This window comes from Heptranchias perlo, unplaced genomic scaffold (genome assembly GCF_035084215.1).
Source record: "Heptranchias perlo isolate sHepPer1 unplaced genomic scaffold, sHepPer1.hap1 HAP1_SCAFFOLD_43, whole genome shotgun sequence".
NCBI classification, from domain to species: domain Eukaryota; kingdom Metazoa; phylum Chordata; class Chondrichthyes; order Hexanchiformes; family Hexanchidae; genus Heptranchias; species Heptranchias perlo.
In genome coordinates, this window is record NW_027139442.1 from 12,265,304 (window position 1) to 12,291,352 (window position 26,049).

At 57.2% G+C, this 26,049-nt stretch overlaps 2 protein-coding genes across 2 annotated transcripts in view; both read left to right on the forward strand.

The window, feature by feature from the left end:
• The first annotated feature begins 6,246 nt into the window (after positions 1-6,246).
• Positions 6,247-15,480, forward strand: LOC137312634 (zinc finger protein 271-like). The gene has a single exon (XM_067979154.1). It carries the CDS (start codon positions 6,247-6,249, stop codon positions 8,275-8,277), a length of 2,031 nt encoding a protein of 676 aa, XP_067835255.1. The 3' UTR covers positions 8,278-15,480.
• Positions 15,397-26,049, forward strand: part of LOC137312609 (mucin-2-like) — a gene marked incomplete at its 5' end in the record, with an annotated part of 32,157 nt that continues 21,504 nt past the window's right edge. The window contains one exon of the mRNA XM_067979134.1: positions 15,397-15,969. Coding sequence (XP_067835235.1) covers positions 15,397-15,969 — 573 coding nt within the window. The remainder of the gene's footprint in view (positions 15,970-26,049) is intronic.

Genomic DNA, 26,049 nt, shown 5'->3' on the forward strand with positions numbered 1-26,049 from the left:
AGGAGACTGGGAATGAGGGAGATAGCCGGGGAGGTGAGGAGACTGGCACTGAGGGAGAGAGCAGGGGAGGTGAGGAGACTGGGAATGAGGGAGAGAGCCGGGGAGGTGAGGAGACTGGGAATGAGGGAGAGAGCCGGGGAGTTGAGGAGACTGCGAATGAGGGAGAGAGCCGGGGAGGTGAGGAGACTGGTAATGAGGGAGAGAGCCGGGGAGGTGAGGAGACTGGGACTGAGGGAGAGAGCCAGGGCGGTGAGGAGACTGGGAATGAGGGAGAGAGCCGGGGAGGTGAGGAGACTGGGAATGAGGGAGAGAGCCGGGGAGGTGAGGAGACTGGGAATGAGGGAGCGACCCGGGGAGGTGAGGAGACTGGTAATGAGGGAGAGAGCCGGGGAGCTGAGGAGACTGGGAATAAGGGCGAGAGCCAGGGAGGTGAGGAGACTGGGAATGAGGGAGAGAGCCGGGGAGGTGAGGAGACTGGGAATGAGGGAGAGAGCCTGGGAGGTGAGGAGACTGGGACTGAGGGTGAGGAGACTGGGACTGAGGGAGAGAGCCGGGGACGTGAGGAGACTGGGAATGAGGGAGAGAGCCGGGGAGGTGAGGAGACTCGGAATGAGGGAGATAGCCGGGGAGGTGAGGAGACTGGCACTGAGGGAGAGAGCAGGGGAGGTGAGGAGACTGGGAATGAGGGAGAGAGACGGAGAGGTGAGGAGACTGGGACTGAGGGAGAGAGCCACGAGGTGAGGAGACTGGGAATGAGGGAGAGAGCTGGGGAGGTGAGGAGACTGGGACTGAGGGAGAGAGCCGGGGAGGTGAGGAGACTGGGAATGAGGGAGAGAGCTGGGGAGGTGAGGAGACTGGGAATGGGGGAGAGAGCCACGAGGTGAGGAGACTGGGAATGAGGGAGAGAGCTGGGGAGGTGAGGAGACTGGGACTGAGGGAGAGAGCCGGGGAGGTGAGGAGACTGGGAATGGGGTAGAGAGCCGGTGAGGTGAGGAGACTGGGAATGAGGGAGAGAGCCGGGGAGTTGAGGAGACGGGGAATGATGGACAGAGCCGGGAGGTGAGGAGACTGGGACTGAGGGAGAGAGCCGGGGAGGTGAGGAGACTGGGAATGATGGACAGAGCCGGGAGGTGAGGAGACTGGGACTGAGGGAGAGAGCCGGGGAGGTGAGGAGACTGGGACTGAGGGAGAGAGCCGGGGAGGTGAGGAGACTGGGAATGAGGGAGTGAGCCGGGGAGGTGAGGAGACTGGGAATGAGGGAGAGAGCCGGGGAGGTGAGGAGACTGGAATGAGGGAGAGAGCCGGGGAGGTGAGGAGACTGGCACTGAGGGTGAGGAGACTGGGACTGAGGGAGAGAGCAGGGGAGGTGAGGAGACTGGGAATGAGGGAGCGAGCAGGGAGGTGAGGAAACTGGGAATGAGGGAGTGAGCCGGGGAGGTGAGGAGACTGGGACTGAGGGAGAGAGCCGGGGAGGTGAGGAGACTGGGAATGGGGGAGAGAGCCGGGGAGGTGAGGAGACTGGGAATGGGGGAGAGAGCCGGGGAGGTGAGGAGACTGGGACTGAGAGAGAGAGCCGGGGAGGTGAGGAGACTGGGACTGAGAGAGAGAGCCGGGGAGGTGAGGAGACTGGGACTGAGGGAGAGAGCCGGGGAGGTGTGGAGACTGGGACTGAGGGAGAGAGCCGGGGAGCTGAGGAGACTGGGAATGAGGGCCAGAGCCAGGGAGGTGAGGAGACTGGGAATGAGGGAGAGAGCCGGGGAGGTGAGGAGACTGGGAATGAGGGAGAGAGCCGGGGAGGTGAGGAGACTGGGAATGAGGGAGAGAGCCGGGGAGGTGAGGAGACTGGGACTGAGGGTGAGGAGACTGGGACTGAGGGAGAGAGCCGGGGACGTGAGGAGACTGGGAATGAGGGAGAGAGCCGGGGAGGTGAGGAGACTCGGAATGCGGGAGATAGCCGGGGAGGTGAGGAGACTGGCACTGAGGGAGAGAGCAGGGGAGGTGAGGAGACTGGGAATGAGGGAGAGAGACGGAGAGGTGAGGAGACTGGGACTGAGGGAGAGAGCCGGGGAGGTGAGGAGACTGGGAATGAGGGAGAGAGCTGGGGAGGTGAGGAGACTGGGAATGGGGGAGAGAGCTGGGGAGGTGAGGAGACTGGGACTGAGGGAGAGAGCCGGGGAGGTGAGGAGACTGGCACTGAGGGAGAGAGCAGGGGAGGTGAGGAGACTGGGAATGAGGGAGAGAGCCGGGGAGGTGAGGAGACTGGGACTGAGGGAGAGAGCAGGGGAGGTGAGGAGACTGGGACTGAAGGAGAGAGCCGGGGAGCTGGGGAGGTGAGGAGACTGGGACTGAGGGAGAGAGCCGGGGAGGTGAGGAGACTGGGACTGAGGGAGAGAGCCGGGGAGGTGAGGAGACTGGGAATGAGGGAGAGAGCCGGGGAGGTGAGGAGACTGGAATGAGGAATAGAGCCGGGGAGGTGAGGAGACTGGCACTGAGGGAGAGAGCAGGGGAGGTGAGGAGACTGGGAATGAGGGAGCGAGCGGGGAGGTGAGGAAACTGGGAATGAGGGAGTGAGCCGGGGAGGTGAGGAGACTGGGACTGAGGGAGAGAGCCGGGGAGGTGAGGAGACTGGGAATGGGGGAAGAGAGCCGGGGAATGAGGGAGAGAGCCGGGGAGGTGAGGAGACTGGGAATGAGGGATAGAGCCGGGGAATGAGGGAGAGAGCCGGGGAATGAGGGAGAGAGCCGGGGAGGTGAGGAGACTGGGAATGGGGGAGAGAGCCGGGGAGGTGAGGAGACTGGGAATGGGGGAGAGAGCCGGGGAATGGGGGAGAGAGCCGGGGAGGTGAGGAGACTGGAACCGAGGGAGAGAGCCGGGGAGGTGAGGAGACTGGGAATGGGGGAGAGAGCCGGGGAGGTGAGGAGACTCGGAATGAGGGAGAGAGCCGGGGAGGTGAGGAGACTGGGAATGGGGGAGAGAGCCGGGGAGGTGAGGAGACTGGGAATGGGGGAGAGAGCCGGGGAGGTGAGGAGACTGGGAATGAGGGAGAGAGCCGGGGAGGTGAGGAGACTGGGAATGGGGGAGAGAGCCGGGGAGGTGAGGAGACTGGGAATGAGGGAGAGAGCCGGGGATGTGAGGAGACTGGGAATGGGGGAGAGAGCCGGGGAATGAGGGAGAGAGCCGGGGAGGTGAGGAGACTGGGAATGAGGGAGAGAGCCGGGGAGGTGAGGAGACTGGGACTGAGGGAGAGAGCCGGGGAATGAGGGAGAGAGCCGGGGTGGTGAGGAGACTGGGAATGAGGGAGAGAGCCGGGGAGGTGAGGAGACTGGGAATGGGGGAGAGAGCCGGGGAGGTGAGGAGACTGGGAATGAGGGAGAGAGCCGGGGAGGTGAGGAGACTGGGAATGGGGGAGAGAGCCGGGGAGGTGAGGAGACTGGGAATGAGGGAGAGAGCCGGGGAATGAGGGAGAGAGCCGGGGAGGTGAGGAGACTGGGAATGAGGGAGAGAGCCGGGGAATGAGGGAGAGAGCCGGGGAGGTGAGGAGACCGGGGCCTCCTGGCCACGGAGCGACCGATAATACTGTGGGGGTTTCGGTTTTCTCCTCGCACGGACCGCTGTCGGGGTGAGGGGGTTTTCGGATGGGGGGATGGAGCGATGGGGGCGCGCCTGGACAAAGTGGTTTGAAGGAGGATTCGGGTGTGGGTGATCGGGTTTTCAATTGGGGGCACGGGGAGATTCGGGTGGGGGTCTGGTGGATTCGAGTGGGGGTGCGGGAGATTCGAGTGGGGGTGTGGGGTTTTTGGGTGGGGTTGCATGGGATTCGAGTGGGGGTGCAGGGGATACGAGTGGGGGTGTGGGGAGAATTTGGGTGGGGGTGCGGGGGGATTCGAGTGGGGGTGTGGGGTTTTTGGTTGTGGGTGCGGGGGATTCGAGTTGGGGTGCGGGGGATTCGAGTTGGGGTGCGGGGGATTCGAGTTGGGGTGCGGGGGTTTCGAGTTGGGGTGCGGGGGATTCGGGTGGGGGTGCAGGGGATACGAGTGGGGGTGTGGGGAGAATTTGGGTGGGGGTGCGGGGGGATTCGAGTGGGGGTGTGGGGTTTTTGGTTGTGGGTGCGGGGGATTCGAGTTGGGGTGCGGGGGATTCGAGTTGGGGTGCGGGGGATTCGAGTTGGGGTGCGGGGATTTCGAGTTGGGGTGCGGGGGATTCGGGTGGGGGTGCAGGGGATACGAGTGGGGGTGTGGGGAGAATTTGGGTGGGGGTGCGGGGGGATTCGAGTGGGGGTGTGGGGTTTTTGGTTGTGGGTGCGGGGGATTCGAGTTGGGGTGCGGGGGATTCGAGTTGGGGTGAGGGGGATTCGAGTTGGGGTGCGGGGGTTTCGAGTTGGGGTGCGGGGGATTCGGGTGGGGGTGCGGGGGATTCGGGTGGGGGTGCGGGGGATTCGAGTAGGGGTGCGGAGGATTCGGGTGGGGGTGGGGTTTTCGGCTGGGGGTGAGGTGTGAGGGATTCAGGTGGGGGTGTGGGGTTTTTGGGTGGGGGTGCGGGGGATTCGGGTGGGGGTGTGGGGTTTTTGGGTCGGGGTGCGGGGGTTTCGAATGGGGGTGCAGGGGATTCAAGTGGGCGTGTGGTGAGGATTTGGGTGGGGGTGCGGGGGGATTTGGGTGGGGGTGCGGGGGGATGAGAGTGGGGCTGTGGTGTTTTTGGGTGGGGGTGCGGGGGGGATTCGAGTTGGGGTGCGGGGGATTCGAGTGGGGGTGCGTGGGATTCAAGTGGGGGTGCGGGGATTCGAGTGGGGGTATGGGGAGGATTTGGGTGGGGGTGCGGGGGGATTTGAGTGGGGGTGAGGGGTTTTTGGGTGGGGGTGTGGAATTTTTGGGTGGGGGTGCGGGGGATTTGGGTGGGGGTGGGGGGGATTCGAGTGGGCGTGTGGGGGGGATTCGAGTGGGGGTGTGGGGGGGATTCGAGTGGGGGTGTGGGGGGGATTTGAGTGGGGGTGTGGGGAGGATTTGGGTGGGGTTTTTGGGGGATTCGAGTGGAGGTGTGGGGTTTTTGGGTGGGGGCGCGGGGGCATTCGAGTGGGGGTGCGGGTCTTTTGGGTGGGGGTGGGGTGATTCGAGTGGGGTGCGGGGGGATTTTGGGTGGGGGTGCTGGGGATTCGAGTGGGGTGCGGGGGGATTCGGGTGGGGGTGTGGGGTTTTTGGGTGTGGGTGTGGGGATTTTGGGTGGGGGTGCGGGGGATTCGGGTGGGGGTGCGGGGGATTCGGGTGGGGGTGCGGGGGATTCGGGTGGGGGTGCGGGGGATTCGGGTGGGGGTGCGGGGGGACTCGGGTCGGGGTGCGGGGGGATTCGGGTGGGGGTGTGGGGTTTTTGGGTGGGGGTGCGGGGGGACTCGGGTGGGGGTGCGGGGGATTCGGGTGGGGGTGCGGGGTTTTTGGGTGGGGGTGCGGGGGGACTCGGGTGGGGGTGCGGGGGGACTCGGGTGGGGTGCGGAGGGATTCGGGTGGGGGTGCGGGGGGACTCGGGTGGGGGTGCGGGGGGACTCGGGTGGGGGTGCGGGGGGACTCGGGTGGGGGTGCGGGGGGACTCGGGTGGGGGTGCGGGGTTTTTGGGTGGGGGTGCGGGGGGACTCGGGTGGGGGTGCGGGGGACTCGGGTGGGGGTGCGGGGGATTCGGGTGGGGGTGCGGGGTTTTTGGGTGGGGGTGCGGGGGGACTCGGGTGGGGGTGCGGGGGGACTCGGGTGGGGTGCGGAGGGATTCGGGTGGGGGTGCGGGGGGACTCGGGTGGGGGTGCGGGGGGACTCGGGTGGGGGTGCGGGGTTTTTGGGTGGGGGTGCGGGGGGACTCGGGTGGGGGTGCGGGGGACTCGGGTGGGGGTGCGGGGGGACTCGGGTGGGGGTTGCGGGGGGACTCGGGTGTTGGTGCGGGGGGACTCGGGTGTTGGTGCGGGGGGACTCGGGTGTTGGTGCGGGGGGACTCGGGTGGGGGTTGCGGGGGGACTCGGGTGGGGGTGTGGGGCGTGCTGTATGGACACTGATTGTGGACAGGACCCGTTGTATTGACCATGTCCTCCACAGCTATACAGTTTGCAACACTCGGGTCGCCCATGATGAATTGCCATGGGGTGAGGTGTCTGTGCAAATGTTCCCCAGTCAGGTGAAAGGGAGAAGAACATCGGAAAGATGAACAAATTGAGGAGATTTCCATGTGAATGAACATCCTAAGATGTCCTATTATTTTTATCAGGAGAAAGACATGGAAGCATCGTGTGAAACGTTATCAAAGCTCGAGGAACGGGCACATTCGTCACTGGTGAACGTGGTACTAGTTGGTGAAGACATTTGTGTTAAAGTTCTGATGGAGGATGTTGAAATGGATCAGAAAGCACACCTACTCACCGAGAGCTGTCTTGCCACGTCCTCAAATAGTGTCCAATATCATCAGATGCAGGACAGCCACGGGGCCAGTCAGTGCAACGGGATTGCGGCTGGATCCTCCCAGATTGCAGCCGGTTCTCCAGCCCAGGTGTTGCTGACACCTTGCAAACGTGAGCCTTGTGAGGAGACTGTTGAATCTGATTTATGTGGGCAGCCTTGCAGTGAAGGGAGGGGACTTGCTGGAGTGGACTTTATCCTGTGCAATGTCTGTGGACAAATGTTTCGTGATTTGCCTTCGGTTTGTAAACATCTGTGTGCTCATGCTGAGATACAGCTCCTGTGTTTAGTCTGTCAAACGACATTGACTCAGTCAGTTGACCTTGTAAAACATAACCATGTTCAAATGGGGGATAAAACTTTACAGAGTCCTGTTTGCCCAAAGACTTTTGCTGAAATCTCCGTGTTATCGAAACACCAAGGAACTCACGCCGTGGAGAAACTCAAGCCCTCTGCAACATCGTTGAACTGCCTGAATCACTCAGGAAACGAATCTTTCCAGTGTGCCTTCTGCGAGGGGAAGTTTACCAAAATGTCCTCACTCTCAAATCATCATTGTCTTCACTGCAAGGACAAGCCTTTTCGCTGCTCCTTCTGCAGCAAAACCTTCACTCAGTCATCTTCACTCTCAGTCCATCAGCGCATCCACACCGGGGAAAAGCCTTTCAAATGTTTCGTCTGCCAGAAGAGCTTCACTCACTCCTCTTCCCTCCTGAACCATCAGCGTATCCACACCGGAGAGAAACCTTTTCATTGCACCTTCTGTGAGAAAAGCTTCACTGATTCCTCCTCTCTCTCCAAACACCAGCGGATCCACACTGGGGAGAAACGTTTCTGGTGTCTGGTTTGTGGGAAGACTTTTGCTTCCTCGACAAACCTTTTAAATCACCAGCTGATTCACAGCGGAGAGAAGCCCTTCCACTGTACGGTTTGTTTGAAGAACTTCTCCTTGTTGTCCTCTCTTTCCAGACACCAACGCATCCACTCTGGGGAGAAGCCATACCAGTGCTCCTTCTGTCAGAAGACTTTCACTCAGTCAGCTTCCCTTTCCGTCCATAAGCGGATTCACACGGGGGAGAAACCTTTCAAATGTCTTGTATGTGAGAAGCTGTTCACTCATTCTTCTAACCTCGCTGTGCATCAGCGTATCCACACTGGTGAGAAACCGTTCCATTGCAAGTACTGTGAGAAGAGCTTCACTGACTCATCCTCTCTTTCAAAGCACCAGCGGATCCACACCAGGCAGAAGCTCTTTGAGTGTTCGGTCTGCCAGAAAACCTTCACGAACCTGGCTTCTTTCTCACAGCACCAACGTGTTCATGCTGGACAGAAGCCGTTTGCTTGTTCTCTTTGCGAAAAGACCTTTACCACGTCCTCTTCCCTTTCAGAACATCAACGCTTTCACTGTGGGCAGAAGCCTTTCCCCTGTTCAATCTGTGGAAAGACGTTCACTAAATCCAGTAATCTTTTAAACCATTATCGCCTTCACACGGGGGAGAAACCCTTCCAGTGCATCGTCTGTGAGAAGAGCTTCACAGAATCATCCTCGCTTTCCAAACACCAGCGCATTCACACTGGAGAGAAACCGTACAGGTGTTCGTTCTGCCAGAAGAGTTTCACCCAGTCCTTTTCACTTTCGGTTCATCTGCGCATACACACTGGCGAGAAGCCCTTTAAATGCCCCTTGTGTGAGAAGAACTTTACTCAGCTGTCTCACCTATCGGTGCACGAACGCATTCACACGCGAGAAAAACCCTACCAGTGCTCGTCCTGCGAAAAGAGCTATACTCACTCCTCCACCCTCCTGAAACACCAGCGCAGCCACGCTGGAGGCAAGTCCCCGAAATCTTAGCCCACTGCAAAACCTTCCTCACTGACCATCAACTCCCCTTCCTCACTGACCATCAACTCCCCTTCCTCACTGACCATCAACTCCCCTTCTTCACTGACCATCAACTCCCCTTCCACACTGACCACCCAACTCCCCTTCCTCACTGACCACCCAACTCCCCTTCCTCACTGACCACCCAACTCCCCTTCCTCACTGACCACCCAACTCCCCTTCCTCACTGATCGCCCAATTCGCCTTCCTCACTGACCACCCAACTCCCCTTCCTCACTGACCACCCAACTCTCCTTCCTCACTGACCATCAACTCCCCTTCCTCACTGACCACCCAACTCCCCTTCCTCACTGACCATCAACTCCCCTTCCTCACTGACCATCAACTCCCCTTCCTCACTGACCATCAACTCCCCTTCCTCACTGACCATCAACTCCCCTTCCTCACTGACCATCAACTCCCCTTCCTCACTGACCACCCAACTCCCCTTCCTCACTGACCACCCAACTCCCCTTCCTCACTGAACATCAACTCCCCTTCCTCACTGACCATCAACTCCCCTTCCTCACTGACCATCAACTCCCCTTCCTCACTGACCATCAACTCCCCTTCCTCACTGACCATCAACTCCCCTTCCTCACTGACCATCAACTCCCCTTCCTCACTGACCGCCCAACTCCCCTTCCTCACTGACCATCAACTCCCCTTCCTCACTGTCCACCCAACTCCCCTTCCTCACTGACCATCAACTCCCCTTCCTCACTGACCACCCAACTCCCCTTCCTCACTGACCATCAACTCCCCTTCCTCACTGACCATCAACTCCCCTTCCTCACTGACCATCAACTCCCCTTCCTCACTGACCGTCAACTCCCCTTCCTCACTGACCGTCAACTCCCCTTCCTCACTGACCGTCAACTCCCCTTCCTCACTCACCACCGAACTCCCCTTCCTCACTGACCACCCAATTCGCCTTCCTCACTGTCCACCCAACTCCCCTTCCTCACTGACCATCAACTCCCCTTCCTCACTGACCATCAACTCCCCTTCCTCACTGTCCACCCAACACCTCCTTCCTCACTGACCATCAACTCCTCTTCCTCACTGACCATCAACTCCCCTTCCTCACTGACCATCAACTCCCCTTCCTCACTGACCATCAACTCCCCTTCCTCACTGACCGTCAACTCCCCTTCCTCACTGACCGTCAACTCCCCTTCCTCACTCACCACCGAACTCCCCTTCCTCACTGACCACCCAATTCGCCTTCCTCACTGTCCACCCAACTCCCCTTCCTCACTGACCATCAACTCCCCTTCCTCACTGACCATCAACTCCCCTTCCTCACTGTCCACCCAACACCTCCTTCCTCACTGACCATCAACTCCTCTTCCTCACTGACCATCAACTCCCATTCCTCACTGACCATCAACTCCCCTTACTCACTGACCATCAACTCCCCTTCCTCACTGACGATCAACTCCCCTTCCACACTGGCCATTAGCTCCCCTTCAGCACTGTCCAGCCAAGTCCACTTCCTCACTGACCACCCAACTCCCCTTCCTCACCGACCATCAACTCCCCTTCCTCACTGACCACCAAACCCCATTCATCACTGAGCTCCCAACTCCCCTTCCTCACTGTCCATCAACTCCCCTTCCTCACTGACCAGCAACTCCCCTTCCTCACTGACCAGCAACTCCCCTTCCTCACTGTCCACCCAACTCCCCTTCCTCACTGACCACCCAACTCCCCTTCCTCACTGACCATCAACTCCCCTTCCTCACTGACCATCAACTCCCCTTCCTCACTGTCCACCCAACTCCCCTTCCTCACTGATCATCAACTCCCCTTCTGCACTGTCCATCAACTCCCCTTCCTCACTGATCAGCAACACCACTTCCTCACTGATCATCAACTCCCCTTCCTCACTGACCATCAACTCCCCTTCCTCACTGATCATCAACTCCCCTTCCTCACTGACCATCAACTCCCCTTACTCACTGACCATCAACTCCCCTTCCTCACTGACCATCAACTCCCCTTCCGCACTGACCATCAACTCCCCTTTCACACCGGCCATCAACTCCCCTTCCTCACTGTCCACCCAACTCCCCTTCCTCACTGACCACCCAACTCCTCTTCCTCACTGACCATCAACTCCCCTTCCTCACTGACCATCAACTCCCCTTCCTCACTGACCATCAACTCCCGTTCCTCACTGACCATCAACTCCCCTTCCTCACTGACCATCAACTCCCCTTCCTCACTGGCCATCAACTCCCCTTCCTCACTGACCACCCAACTCCCCTTCCTCACCGGCCATCATCTCCCCTTCCTCACCGACCATCAACTCCCCTTCCTCACTCTCCACCCAACTCCTCTTCCTCACTGACCATCAACTCCCCTTACTCACTGACCATCAACTCCCCTTCCTCACTGTCCACCCAACACCCCTTCTTCACTGACCGTCAAATCCCCTTCTTCATTGTCCATCAACTCCCCTTCCTCAGTTAACAACAACTCCCCTTCCTCACTGACTAGCAATTCGCCTTCCTCACTGACCACCCAACTCCCCTTCCTCACTGACCATCAACTCCCCTTCCTCACTGGCCATCAACTCCCCTTCCTCACTGGCCATCAACTCCCCTTCCTCACCGGCCATCAACTCCCCTTCCTCACTGGCCATCAACTCCCCTTCCTCACTGGCCATCAACTCCCCTTCCTCACCGGCCATCAACTCCCCTTCCTCACCGGCCATCATCTCCCCTTCCTCACTCTCCACCCAACTCCTCTTCCTCACTGACCATCAACTCCCCTTCCTCATTGTCCATCAACTCCCCTTCCTCACTGACCACCCATCACCCCTTCCTCACTGACCACCAAACCCCATTCATCACTGAGCTCCCAACTCCCCTTCCTCATTGTCCATCAACTCCCCTTCCTCATTGTCCATCAACTCCCCTTCCTCATTGTCCATCAACTCCCCTTCCTCATTGTCCATCAACTCCAATTCCTCACTGACCAGCAACTCCCCTTCCTCACTGTCCACCCAACTCCCCTTCCTCACTGACCACCCAACTCCCCTTCCTCACTGACCATCAACTCCCCTTCCTCACTTACCAGCAACTCCCTTCCTCACCGACCATCAACTCCCCTTCCTCACTGACCATCAACTCCCCTTCCTCACCAGCCATCAACTCCCCTTCCTCACCGGCCATCAACTCCTCTTCCTCACTGACCATCAACTCCCCTTCCTCACTGACCATCAACTCCCCTTCCTCACCAGCCATCAACTCCCCTACCTCACCGGCCATCAACTCCTCTTCCTCACTGTCCACCCAACTCCCCTTCCTCACTGTCCACCCAACTCCCCTTCCTCACTGTCCACCCAACTCCTCTTCCTCACTGTCCACCCAACTCCCCTTCCTCATTACCATCAACTCCCCTTCATCACTGACCACCCATCGCCCCTTCCTCACTGACCACCAAACCCCAATCCTCACAGAGCTCCCAAGTCCTCTGCCTCACTGACCACAACTCCCCTTCCTCACTGACGACCCATCTCCCCTTCCTCACTGACCACCAAACACCATTCCTCACTGAGCTCCCAACTCCCCTTCCTCACTGTCCACCCAACTCCCCTTCCTCACTGACCACCAAACCCCAATCCTCACTGAGCTCCCAACTCCTCTTCCTCACTGACCATCAACTCCCCTTCCTCACTGACCATCAACTCCCCTTCCTCACTGACCACCCATCTCCCCTTCCTCACTGACCACCAAACCCCATTCCTCACTGAGCTCCCAACTCCCCTTCCTCACTGTCCATCAACTCCCCTTCCGCACTGCCCATCAACTCCCCTTCCTCACGGACCATCACCTCCCCTTCTTCACTGACCATCAAATCACTTTCTTCACTGACCACCAACTCCCCTTCCTCACTGACCATCAACTCCCCTTCCTCAATGTCCATCAACTCCCCTTTCTCACTGTCCATCAACTCCCCTTCCTCACTGACCATGAACTCCCCTTCCTCACTGACCATCAACTCCCATTCCTCACTGACCATCAACTCCCCTTCCTCACTGACCACCAAACCCTATTCCTCACTGAGCTCCCAACTCCCCTTCCTCACTGTCCACCCAACTCCCCTTCCTCACTGTCCACCCATCTCCCCTTCCTCACTGACCACCAAACCCCAATCCTCATTGAGCTCCCAACTCCTCTTCCTCACTGACCATCAACTCCCCTTCCTCACTGACCACCAAACCCCATTCCTCACTGAGCTCCCAACTCCCCTTCCTCACTGACCATCAATCCCACTTCCTCACTGTCCATCAACTCCCCTTCCTCATTGTCCATCAACTCCTCTTCCTCACTGACCATCAACTCCCCTTCCTCACTGACCATCAACTCCCCTTCCTCACTGACCACCAAACCCCATTCCTCACTGAGCTCCCAACTCCCCTTCCTTACTGACCATCAACTCCACTTCCTCACTGTCCATCAACTCCCCTACCTCATTGTCCATCAACTCCCCTTCCTCACTCACCATCAACTCACCTTCCTCACTGACCACAACTCCCCTTCCTCACCGACCATCAACTCCCCTTCCTCACTCTCCACCCAACTCCTCTTCCTCACTGACCACCAACTCCCCTTCCTCACTGACCATCAACTCCCCTTCCTCACTGACCACCAACTCCCCTTATTGTCCATCAATTCCCCTTCCTCATTGTCCATCAACTCCCCTTCCTCATTGTCCATTAACTCCCCTTCCCAAGTGACCAGCAACTCCCCTTCCCAAGTGACCACCCAACCTCTCTTCCTCACTGATCATCAACTCCCCTTCCTCACTGACCATCAACTCCCCTTCCACACTGTCCACCCAACTCCCCTTCCTCACTGACCATCAAATCCCCTTCTTCACTGACCACCAACTCCCCTTCCTCACTGACCATCAACTCCCCTTCTTAACTGACCATCAGCTCCGCTTCCTCATGACCATCAACTCCCGTTCATCACTGACCACCCATCTCCCCTTCCTCACTGACCACCAAACCCCATTCCTCACTGAGCTCCCAACTCCCCTTCCTTACTGACCATCAACTCCACTTCCTCACTGTCCATCAACTCCCCTTCCTCATTGTCCATCAACTCCCCTTCCTCACTCACCATTAACTCCCCTTCCTCACTGACCACAACTCCCCTTATTGTCCATCAACTCCCCTTCCTCATTGTCCATCAACCCCTCTTCCTCACTGATCATCAACTCCCCTTCCTCGCTGACCACAACTCCCCTTTGTCACTGACCATCAACTCCACTTCCTCACTGACCACCAACTCCCCTTATTGTCCATCAACTCCCCTTCCTCATTGTCCATCAACCCCTCTTCCTCACTGATCATCAACTCCCCTTCCTCGCTGACCACAACTCCCCTTTGTCACTGACCATCAACTCCACTTCCTCACTGTCCATCAACTCCCCTTCCTCATTGTCCATCAACTCCCCTTCCTCACTCACCATGAACTCCCCTTCCTCAATGACCACAACTCCCCTTTCACACCGGCCATCAACTCCCCTTCCTCACTGTCCACCCAACTCACCTTCCTCACTGACCATCAACTCCCCTTCCTCACTGACCATCAACTCCCCTTCATCACTGACCATCAACTCCCCTTCTTCGCTGACCGTCAACTCCCCTTCGTCATTCTCCATCAACTCCCCTTCCTCACTGACCATCAACTCCCCTTCCTCATAACCATCAACTCACCTTCATCACTGACCACCCATCTCCCCTTCCTCACTGACTACCAAACCCCAATCCTCACTGAGCTCCCAACTCCTCTTCCTCACTGACCATCAACTCCCCTTCCTCACTGACCATCAACTCCCCTTCCTCACTGGCCATCAACTCCCCTTCCTCACTGGCCATCAACTCCCCTTCCTCGCTGGCCATCAACTCCCCTTCCTCACTGACCATCCAACTCCCCTTCTCACTGAGCTCCCAACTCCCCTTCCTCACTGACCATTAACTCCCCTTCCGCACTGTCCACCCAACTCCCCTTCCTCGCTGACCATCCATCTCCACTTCCTCACTGACCATCAACTCCCATTCCTCACTGACCATCAACTCCCATTCCTCACTGACTATCAACTCTCCTTCCTCACTGCCCATCAACTCCCATTCCTCACTAGCCATCGACTCCCCTTCCTCACCGGCGACCCGCTCCCCTTCCTCACTGACAATCCAACTCCCCTCCTCACTGACCATCAACTCCCCTCCCTCACTGAGCTCCCAATTCCCCTTCCTCACTGATCATCAACTCCCCTTCCTCACTGACCATCAACTCCCCTTCCTCACTGACCATCAACTCCCCTTCCTCACTGACCATCAACTCCCCTTCCTCACTGACCATCAACTCCCCTTCCTCACTGACCATCAACTCCCCTTCCTCACTGACCATCAACTCCCCTTCCTCATAACCATCAACTCACCTTCATCACTGACCACCCATCTCCCCTTCCTCACTGACCACCAAACCCCATTCCTCACTGAGCTCCCAACTCCCCTTCCTCACTGTCCACCCAACTCCCCTTCCTCACTGTCCACCCATCTCCCCTTCCTCACTGACCACCAAACCCCAATCCTCACTGAGCTCCCAACTCCTCTTCCTCACCGGCCATCAACTCCCCTTCCTCACTGGCCATCAACTCCCCTTCCTCACTGGCCATCAACTCCCCTTCCTCACTGACCATCAACTCCCCTTCCTCACTGACCATCAACTCCCCTTCCTCACTGGCCATCAACTCCCCTTCCTCACCGGCCATCATCTCCCCTTCCTCACCGACCATCAACTCCCCTTCCTCACTCTCCACCCAACTCCTCTTCCTCACTGACCATCAACTCCCCTTCCTCACTGACCATCAACTCCCTTTCCTCACTGACCATCAACTCCCCTTCCTCACTGACCATCAACTCCCCTTCCTCACTGACCATCAACTCCCCTTCCTTACTGTCCACCCAACTCCCCTTCCTCACTGACCACCCAACTCCCCTTCCTCACTGACCACCCAACTCCCCTTCCTCACTGACCATCAACTCCCCTTACTCACTGACCATCAACTCCCCTTCCTCACTGTCCACCCAACACCCCTTCTTCACTGACCGTCAACTCCCCTTCGTCATTGTCCATCAACTCCCCTTCCTCAGTTAACAACAACTCCCCTTCCTCACTGACTAGCAATTCGCCTTCCTCACTGACCACCCAACTCCCCTTCCTCACTGACCACCCAACTCCCCTTCCTCACTGGCCATCAACTCCCCTTCCTCACCGGCCATCAACTCCCCTTCCTCACTGGCCATCAACTCCCCTTCCTCACTGGCCATCAACTCCCCTTCCTCACCGGCCATCAACTCCCCTTCCTCACCGGCCATCAACTCGCCTTCCTCACCGGCCATCATCTCCCCTTCCTCACTCTCCACCCAACTCCTCTTCCTCACTGACCATCAACTCCCCTTCCTCATTGTCCATCAACTCCCCTTCCTCACTGACCACCCATCACCCCTTCCTCACTGACTACCAAACCCCATTCATCACTGAGCTCCCAACTCCCCTTCCTCATTGTCCATCAACTCTCCTTCCTCATTGTCCATCAACTCCCCTTCCTCATTGTCCATCAACTCCAATTCCTCACTGACCAGCAACTCCCCTTCCTCACTGTCCACCCAACTCCCCTTCCTCACTGACCACCCAACTCCCCTTCCTCACTGACCATCAACTCCCCTTCCTCACTTACCAGCAACTCCCTTCCTCACCGACCATCAACTCCCCTTCCTCACTGACCATCAACTCCCCTTCCTCACCAGCCATCAACTCCCCTTCCTCACCGGCCATCAACTCCTCTTCCTCACTGACCATCAACTCCCCTTCCTCACTGACCATCAACTCCCCTTCCTCACCAGCCATCAACTCCCCTACCTCACCGGCCATCAACTCCTCTTCCTCACTGTCCACCCAACTCCCCTTCCTCACTGTCCACCCAACTCCCCTTCCTCACTGTCCACCCATCTCCCCTTCCTCACTGACCACCAAACCACAATCCTCACTGAGCTCCCAACTCCTCTTCCTCACTGACCATCAACTCCCCTTCCTCACTGACCATCAACTCCCCTTCCTCACTGACCACCCATCTCCCCTTCCTCACTGACCACCAAACCCCATTCCTCACTGAGCTCCCAACTCCCCTTCTTCACTGACCATCAACTCCCCTTCCTCATTACCATCAACTCCCCTTCATCACTGACCACCCATCGCCCCTTCCTCACTGACCACCAAACCCCAATCCTCACAGAGCTCCCAAGTCCTCTGCCTCACTGACCACAACTCTCCTTCCTCACTGACCACCCATCTCCCCTTCCTCACTGACCACCAAACACCATTCCTCACTGAGCTCCCAACTCCACTTCCTCACTGTCCACCCAACTCCCCTTCCTCACTGACCACCAAACCCCAATCCTCACTGAGCTCCCAACTCCTCTTCCTCACTGACCATCAAAACCCCTTCCTCACTGACCATCAACTCCCCTTCCTCACTGACCACCCATCTCCCCTTCCTCACTGACCACCAAACCCCATTCCTCACTGAGCTCCCAACTCCCCTTCCTCACTGTCCATCAACTCCCCTTCCGCACTGCCCATCAACTCCCCTTCCTCACGGACCATCACCTCCCCTTCTTCACTGACCATCAAATCACTTTCTTCACTGACCACCAACTCCCCTTCCTCACTGACCATCAACTCCCCTTCCTCACTGACCATCAACTCCCCTTCCTCACTGACCATCAACTCCCCTTCCTCATAACCATCAACTCACCTTCATCACTGACCACCCATCTCCCCTTCCTCACTGACCACCAAACCCCATTCCTCACTGAGCTCCCAACTCCCCTTCCTCACTGTCCACCCAACTCCCCTTCCTCACTGTCCACCCATCTCCCCTTCCTCACTGACCACCAAACCCCAATCCTCACTGAGCTCCCAACTCCTCTTCCTCACCGGCCATCAACTCCCCTTCCTCACTGGCCATCAACTCCCCTTCCTCACTGGCCATCAACTCCCCTTCCTCACTGGCCATCAACTCCCCTTCCTCACTGACCATCAACTTCCCTTCCTCACTGACCATCAACTCCCCTTCCTCACTGGCCATCAACTCCCCTTCCTCACTGACCACCCAACTCCCCTTCCTCACCGGCCATCATCTCCCCTTCCTCACCGACCATCAACTCCCCTTCCTCACTCTCCACCCAACTCCTCTTCCTCACTGACCATCAACTCCCCTTCCTCACTGACCATCAACTCCCTTTCCTCACTGACCATCAACTCCCCTTCCTCACTGACCATCAACTCCCCTTCCTCACTGACCATCAACTCCCCTTCCTTACTGTCCACGCAACTCCCCTTCCTCACTGACCATCAACTCCCCTTACTCACTGACCATCAACACCCCTTCTTCACTGACCGTCAACTTCCCTTCGTCATTGTCCATCAACTCCCCTTCCTCAGTTAACAACAACTCCCCTTCCTCACTGACTAGCAATTCGCCTTCCTCACTGACCACCCAACTCCCCTTCCTCACTGACCACCCAACTCCCCTTCCTCACCGGCCATCAACTCCCCTTCCTCACTGGCCATCAACTCCCCTTCCTCACTGGCCATCAACTCCCCTTCCTCACCGGCCATCAACTCGCCTTCCTCACCGGCCATCATCTCCCCTTCCTCACTCTCCACCCAACTCCTCTTCCTCACTGACCATCAACTCCCCTTCCTCATTGTCCATCAACTCCCCTTCCTCACTGACCACCCATCACCCCTTCCTCACTGACCACCAAACCCCATTCATCACTGAGCTCCCAACTCCCCTTCCTCATTGTCCATCAACTCTCCTTCCTCATTGTCCATCAACTCCAATTCCTCACTGACCAGCAACTCCCCTTCCTCACTGTCCACCCAACTCCCCTTCCTCACTGACCACCCAACTCCCCTTCCTCACTGACCACCCAACTCCCCTTCCTCACTGACCATCAACTCCCCTTCCTCACTTACCAGCAACTCCCTTCCTCACCGACCATCAACTCCCCTTCCTCACTGACCATCAACTCCCCTTCCTCACCAGCCATCAACTCCCCTTCCTCACCGGCCATCAACTCCTCTTCCTCACTGACCATGAACTCCCCTTCCTCACTGTCCATCAACTCCCCTTCCTCACCAGCCATCAACTCCCCTTCCTCAGCGGCCATCAACTCCTCTTCCTCACTGACCATCAACTCCCCTTCCTCACTGTCCACCCAACTCCCCTTCCTCACTGTCCACCCAACTCCCCTTCCTCACTGTCCACCCATCTCCCCTTCCTCACTGACCACCAAACCACAATCCTCACTGAGCTCCCAACTCCTCTTCTTCACTGTCCATCAACTCCCCTTCCTCATTACCATCAACTCCCCTTCATCACTGACCACCCATCGCCCCTTCCTCACTGACCACCAAACCCCAATCCTCACAGAGCTCCCAAGTCCTCTGCCTCACTGACCACAACTCCCCTTCCTCATTACCATCAACTCCCCTTCATCACTGACCACCCATCGCCCCTTCCTCACTGACCACCAAACCCCAATCCTCACAGAGCTCCCAAGTCCTCTGCCTCACTGACCACAACTCCCCTTCCTCACTGACCACCCATCTCCCCTTCCTCACTGACCACCCAACTCCCCTTCCTCACTGACCATCAACTCCCCTTCCTCACTGACCACCCATCTCCCCTTCCTCACTGACCACCAAACCCCATTCCTCACTGAGCTCCCAACTCCCCTTCTTCACTGTCCAGCAACTCCCCTTCCTCAGCGGCCATCAACTCCTCTTCCTCACTGACCATCAACTCCCCTTCCTCACTGTCCACCCAACTCCCCTTCCGCACTGACCATCAACTCCCCTTCCTCACTGACCACCCATCTCCCCTTCCTCACTGACCACCAAACCCCATTCCTCACTGAGCTCCCAACTCCCCTTCTTCACTGTCCATCAACTCCCCTTCCTCATTACCATCAACTCCCCTTCATCACTGACCACCCATCGCCCCTTCCTCACTGACCACCAAACCCCAATCCTCACAGAGCTCCCAAGTCCTCTGCCTCACTGACCACAACTCCCCTTCCTCACTGACCACCCATCTCCCCTTCCTCACTGACCACCAAACACCATTCCTCACTGAGCTCCCAACTCCACTTCCTCACTGTCCACCCAACTCCCCTTCCTCACTGACCACCAAACCCCAATCCTCACTGAGCTCCCAACTCCTCTTCCTCACTGACTATCAACTCCCCTTCCTCACTGACCATCAACTCCCCTTCCTCACTGACCACCCATCTCCCCTTCCTCACTGACCACCAAACCCCATTCCTCACTGAGCTCCCAACTCCCCTTCCTCACTGTCCATCAACTCCCCTTCTGCACTGCCCATCAACTCCCCTTCCTCACGAACCATCACCTCCCCTTCTTCACTGACCATCAAATCACTTTCTTCGCTGACCACCAACTCCCCTTCCTCACTGACCATCAACTCCCCTTCCTCAATGTCCATCAACTCCCCTTTCTCACTGTCCATCAACTCCCCTTTCTCACTGTCCATCAACTCCCCTTCCTCACTGACCATGAACTCCCCTTCCTCACTGACCATCAACTCCCATTCCTCACTGACCATCAACTCCCCTTCCTCACTGACCACCAAACCCTATTCCTCACTGAGCTCCCAACTCCCCTTCCTCACTGTCCACCCAACTCCCCTTCCTCACTGTCCACCCATCTCCCCTTCCTCACTGACCACCAAACCCCAATCCTCATTGAGCTCCCAACTCCTCTTCCTCACTGACCATCAACTCCCCTTCCTCACTGACCACCAAACCCCATTCCTCACTGAGCTCCCAACTCCCCTTCCTCACTGACCATCAATCCCACTTCCTCACTGTCCATCAACTCCCCTTCCTCATTGTCCATCAACTCCCCTTCCTCACTGACCACCAAACCCCATTCCTCACTGAGCTCCCAACTCCCCTTCCTCACTGACCACCAACTCCACTTCCTCACTCACCATCAACTCACCTTCCTCACTGACCACAACTCCCCTTCCTCACCGACCATCAACTCCCCTTCCTCACTCTCCACCCAACTCCTCTTCCTCAGTGACCAGCAACACCACTTCCTCACTGATCATCAACTCCCCTTCCTCACTGTCCACCCAACTCCCCTTCCTCACTGACCATCAACTCCCCTTCCTCACTGACCACCAACTCCCCTTATTGTCCATCAACTCCCCTTCCTCATTGTCCATCAACTCCCCTTCCTCATTGTCCATTAACTCCCCTTCCCAAGTGACCAGCAACTCCCCTTCCCAAGTAACCACCCAACCTCTCTTCCTCACTGATCATCAACTCCCCTTCCTCACTGACCATCAACTCCCCTTCCACACTGTCCACCCAACTCCCCTTCCTCACTGACCATCAAATCCCCTTCTTCACTGACCACCAACTCCCCTTCCTCACTGACCATCAACTCCCCTTCTTAACTGACCATCAACTCCCCTTCCTCATTACCATCAACTCCCGTTCATCACTGACCACCCATCTCCCCTTCCTCACTGACCACCAAACCCCATTCCTCACTGAGCTCCCAACTCCCCTTCCTTACTGACCATCAACTCCACTTCCTCACTGTCCATCAACTCCCCTTCCTCATTGTCCATCAACTCCCCTTCCTCACTCACCATTAACTCCCCTTCCTCACTGACCACAACTCCCCTTTCTCACTGACCATCAACTCCCCTTCCTCACTGACCACCAACTCCCCTTATTGTCCATCAACTCCCCTTCCTCATTGTCCATCAACCTCTCTTCCTCACTGATCATCAACTCCCCTTCCTCGCTGACCACAACTCCCCTTTGTCACTGACCATCAACTCCACTTCCTCACTGTCCATCAACTCCCCTTCCTCATTGTCCATCAACTCCCCTTCCTCACTCACCATCAACTCCCCTTCCTCAATGACCACAACTCCCCTTTCACACCGGCCATCAACTCCCCTTCCTCACTGTCCACCCAACTCCCCTTCCTCACTGACCATCAACTCCCCTTCCTCACTGACCATCAACTCCCCTTCATCACTGACCATCAACTCCCCTTCTTCGCTGACCGTCAACTCCCCTTCGTCATTCTCCATCAACTCCCCTTCCTCACTGACCATCAACTCCCCTTCCTCATAACCATCAACTCACCTTCATCACTGACCACCCATCTCCCCTTCCTCACTGACCACCAAACCCCATTCCTCACTGAGCTCCCAACTCCCCTTCCTCACTGTCCACCCAACTCCCCTTCCTCACTGTCCACCCAACTCCCCTTCCTCACTGTCCACCCATCTCCCCTTCCTCACTGACCACCAAACCCCAATCCTCACTGAGCTCCCAACTCCTCTTCCTCACCGGCCATCAACTCCCCTTCCTCACTGGCCATCAACTCCCCTTCCTCACTGGCCATCAACTCCCCTTCCTCACTGACCATCAACTCCCCTTCATCACTGACCATCAACTCCCCTTCTTCGCTGACCGTCAACTCCCCTTCGTCATTCTCCGTCAACTCCCCTTCCTCACTGACCATCAACTCCCCTTCCTCATAACCATCAACTCACCTTCATCACTGACCACCCATCTCCCCTTCCTCACTGACCACCAAACCCCAATCCTCACTGAGCTCCCAACTCCTCTTCCTCACTGACCATCAACTCCCCTTCCTCACTGACCATCAACTCCCCTTCCTCACTGGCCATCAACTCCCCTTCCTCGCTGGCCTTCAACTCCCCTTCCTCACTGACCATCCAACTCCCCTTCTCACTGAGCTCCCAACTCCCCTTCCTCACTGACCATTAACTCCCCTTCCGCACTGTCCACCCAACTCCCCTTCCTCGCTGACCATCCATCTCCACTTCCTCACTGTCCATCAACTCCCCTTCATCACTGTCCATCAACTCCCCTTCATCACTGTCCATCAACTCCCCTTCCTCACTGACATTCCAACTCCCCTTCCTCACCGACCATCAACTCTCCTTGCTCACCGACCATCAACTCCCATTCCTCACTGACCATCAACTCCCATTCCTCACTGACTATCAACTCTCCTTCCTCACCGCCCATCAACTCCCATTCCTCACTCGCCATCGACTCCCCTTCCTCACCGGCGACCCGCTCCCCTTCCTCACTGACAATCCAACTCCCCTCCTCACTGACCATCAACTCCCCTCCCTCACTGAGCTCCCAATTCCCCTTCCTCACTGATCATCAACTCCCCTTCCTCACTGACCATCAACTCCCCTTCCTCACTGACCATCAACTCCCCTTCCTCACTGACCATCAACTCCCCTTCCTCACTGACCATCAACTCCCCTTCCTCACTGACCATCAACTCCCCTTCCTCATAACCATCAACTCACCTTCATCACTGACCACCCATCTCCCCTTCCTCACTGACCACCAAAGCCCATTCCTCACTGAGCTCCCAACTCCCCTTCATCACTGTCCACCCAACTCCCCTTCCTCACTGTCCACCCAACTCCCCTTCCTCACTGTCCACCCATCTCCCCTTCCTCACTGACCACCAAACCCCAATCCTCACTGAGCTCCCAACTCCTCTTCATCACTGACCATCAACTCCCCTTCCTCACTGACCACCAAACCCCATTCCTCACTGAGCTCCCAACTCCCCTTCCTCACTGACCATCAATCCCACTTCCTCACTCTCCATCAACTCCCCTTCCTCATTGTCCATCAACTCCTCTTCCTCACTGACCACCAACTCCCCTTCCTCACTGACCATCAACTCCCATTCCTCACTGAGCTCCCAACTCCCCTTCCTTACTGACCATCAACTCCACTTCCTCACTGTCCATCAACTCCCCTACCTCATTGTCCATCAACTCCCCTTCCTCACTCTCCACCCAACTCCTCTTCCTCAGTGACCAGCAACACCACTTCCTCACTGATCATCAACTCCCCTTCCTCACTGACCATCAACTCCCCTTCCTCACTGACCACCCATCTCCCCTTCCTCACTGTCCACCCAACTCCCCTTCCTCACTGTCCACCCAACTCCCCTTCCTCACTGTCCACCCAACTCCCCTTCCTCACTGTCCACCCATCTCCCCTTCCTCACTGACCACCAAACCCCAATCCTCACTGAGCTCCCAACTCCCCTTCCTTACTGACCATCAACTCCCCTTCCTCATTGTCCATCAACTCCTCTTCCTCACTGACCATCAATCCTCTTCCTCACTGACCATCAACTCCCCTTCCTCACTGTCCACCCAACTCCCTTTCCTCACTGACCACCCATCTCCCCTTCCTCACTGACCACCAAACCCCATTCCTCACTGAGCTCCCAACTCCCCTTCCTCACTGACCATCAACTCCACTTCCTCACTGTCCATCAACTCCCCTTCCGCACTGCCCATCAACTCCCCTTCCTCACTGACCATCAACTCCCCTTCTTCACTGCCCATCAACTCCCCTTCCTCACTGTCCATCAACTCCCCTTCCGCACTGCCCACCAACTCCCCTTCCGCACTGCCCATCAACTCCCCTTCCTCACTGTCCATCAACTCCCCTTTCTCACTGTCCATCAACTCCCCTTCCTCACTGACCACCCATCTCCCCTTCCTCACTGACCACCAAACCCCATTCCTCACTGAGCTCCGAACTCCCCTTCCTCACTGTCCACCCAACTCCCCTTCCTCACTGTCCACCCAACTCCCCTTCCTCACTGTCCACCCATCTCCCCTTCCTCACTGACCACCAAACCCCAATCCTCACTGAGCTCCCAACTCCTCTTCCTCACTGACCATCAACTCCCCTTCCTCACTGACCACCCATTTCCCCTTCCTCACTGGCCACCAAACCCCATTCCTCACTGAGCTCCCAACTCCCCTTCCTCGCTGAGCATCAACTCCCCTTCTTCACTGACCATCAAATCCCCTACTCACTGACCATCAACTCCCCTTCTTCACTGACCATCAACTCCCCTTCCTCATTACCATCAACTCCCCTTCATCACTGACCACCCATCGCCCCTTCCTCACTGACCACCAAACACCAATCCTCACAGAGCTCCCAAGTCCTCTGCCTCACTGACCACAACTCCCCTTCCTCACTGACCACCCATCTCCCCTTCCTCACTGACCACCAAACCCCAATCCTCACTGACCATCAACTCCCCTTCCTCACTGACCACCCATCTCCCCTTCCTCACTGACCACCAAACCCCATTCCTCACTGAGCTCCCAACTCCCCTTCCTTACTGACCATCAACTCCACTTCCTCACTGTCCATCAACTCCCCCACCTCATTGTCCATCAACTCCCCTTCCTCACTCACCATCAACTCACCTTCCTCACTGACCACAACTCCCCTTCCTCACCGACCATCAACTCCCCTTCCTCACTCTCCACCCAACTCCTCTTCCTCAGTGACCAGCAACACCACTTCCTCACTGATCATCAACTACCCTTCCTCACTGTCCACCCAACTCCCCTTCCTCACTGACCACCCAACTCCCCTTCCTCACTGACCATCAACTCCCCTTCCTCACTGACCATCAACTGTCCTTCCACACTGGCCATCAACTCCACTTTCACACCGGCCATCAACTCCCCTTCCTCACTGTCCACCCAACTCCCCTTCCTCACTGACCATCAACTCCCCTTCCTCACTGTCCACCCAACTCCCCTTCCTCACTGTCCACCCAACTCCCCTTCCTCACTGACCATCAACTCCCCTTCATCACTGACCATCAACTCCCCTTCTTCACTGACCGTCAACTCCCCTTCGTCATTGTCCATCAACTCCCCTTCCTCAGTTCACAACAACTCCCCTCCCTCACTGACGAGCAATTCCCCTTCCTCACTGACCACCCAACTCCCCTTCCTCACCGGCCATCAACTCCCCTTCCTCACTGACCATCAACTCCCCTTCCTCACTGGCCATCAACTCCCCTTCCTCACCGGCCATCAACTCCCCTTCCTCACCGGCCATCAAATCCCCTTCCTCACCGGCCATCAACTCCCCTTCCTCACCGGCCATCATCTCCCCTTCCTCACTCTCCACCCAACTCCTCTTCCTCACTGACCATCAACTCCCCTTCCTCATTGTCCATCAACTCCCCTTCCTCACTGTCCACCCAACTCCCCTTCCTGACTGACCACCCATCACCCCTTCCTCACTGACCACCAAACCCCATTCATCACTGAGCTCCCAAATCCCCTTCCTCATTGTCCATCAACTCCCCTTCCTCATTGTCCATCAACTCCCCTTCCTCACTGACCAGCAACTCCCCTTCCTCACAAACCACCCAACTCCCCTTCCTCACCGGCCATCAACTCCCCTTCCTCACCGGCCATCAACTCCCCTTCCTCACCGGCCATCAACTCCCCTTCCTCACCGGCCATCAACTCCCCTTCCTCACCGGCCATCAACTCCTCTTCCTCACCGACCACCCATCTCCCCTTCCTCACTGACCACCAAACCACAATCCTCACTGAGCTCCCAACTCCTCTTCCTCACTGACCATCAACTCCCCTTCCTCACTGACCATCAACTCCCCTTCTTCACTGCCCATCAACTCCCCTTCCTCACTGTCCATCAACTCCCCTTCCGCACTGCCCACCAACTCCCCTTCCGCACTG

Excerpts from the sequence above, each read along its gene's own strand:
- LOC137312634 (XM_067979154.1), top strand. The coding sequence starts at position 6,247 with ATGGAAGCATCGTGTGAAACGTTATCAAAGCTCGAGGAACGGGCACAT.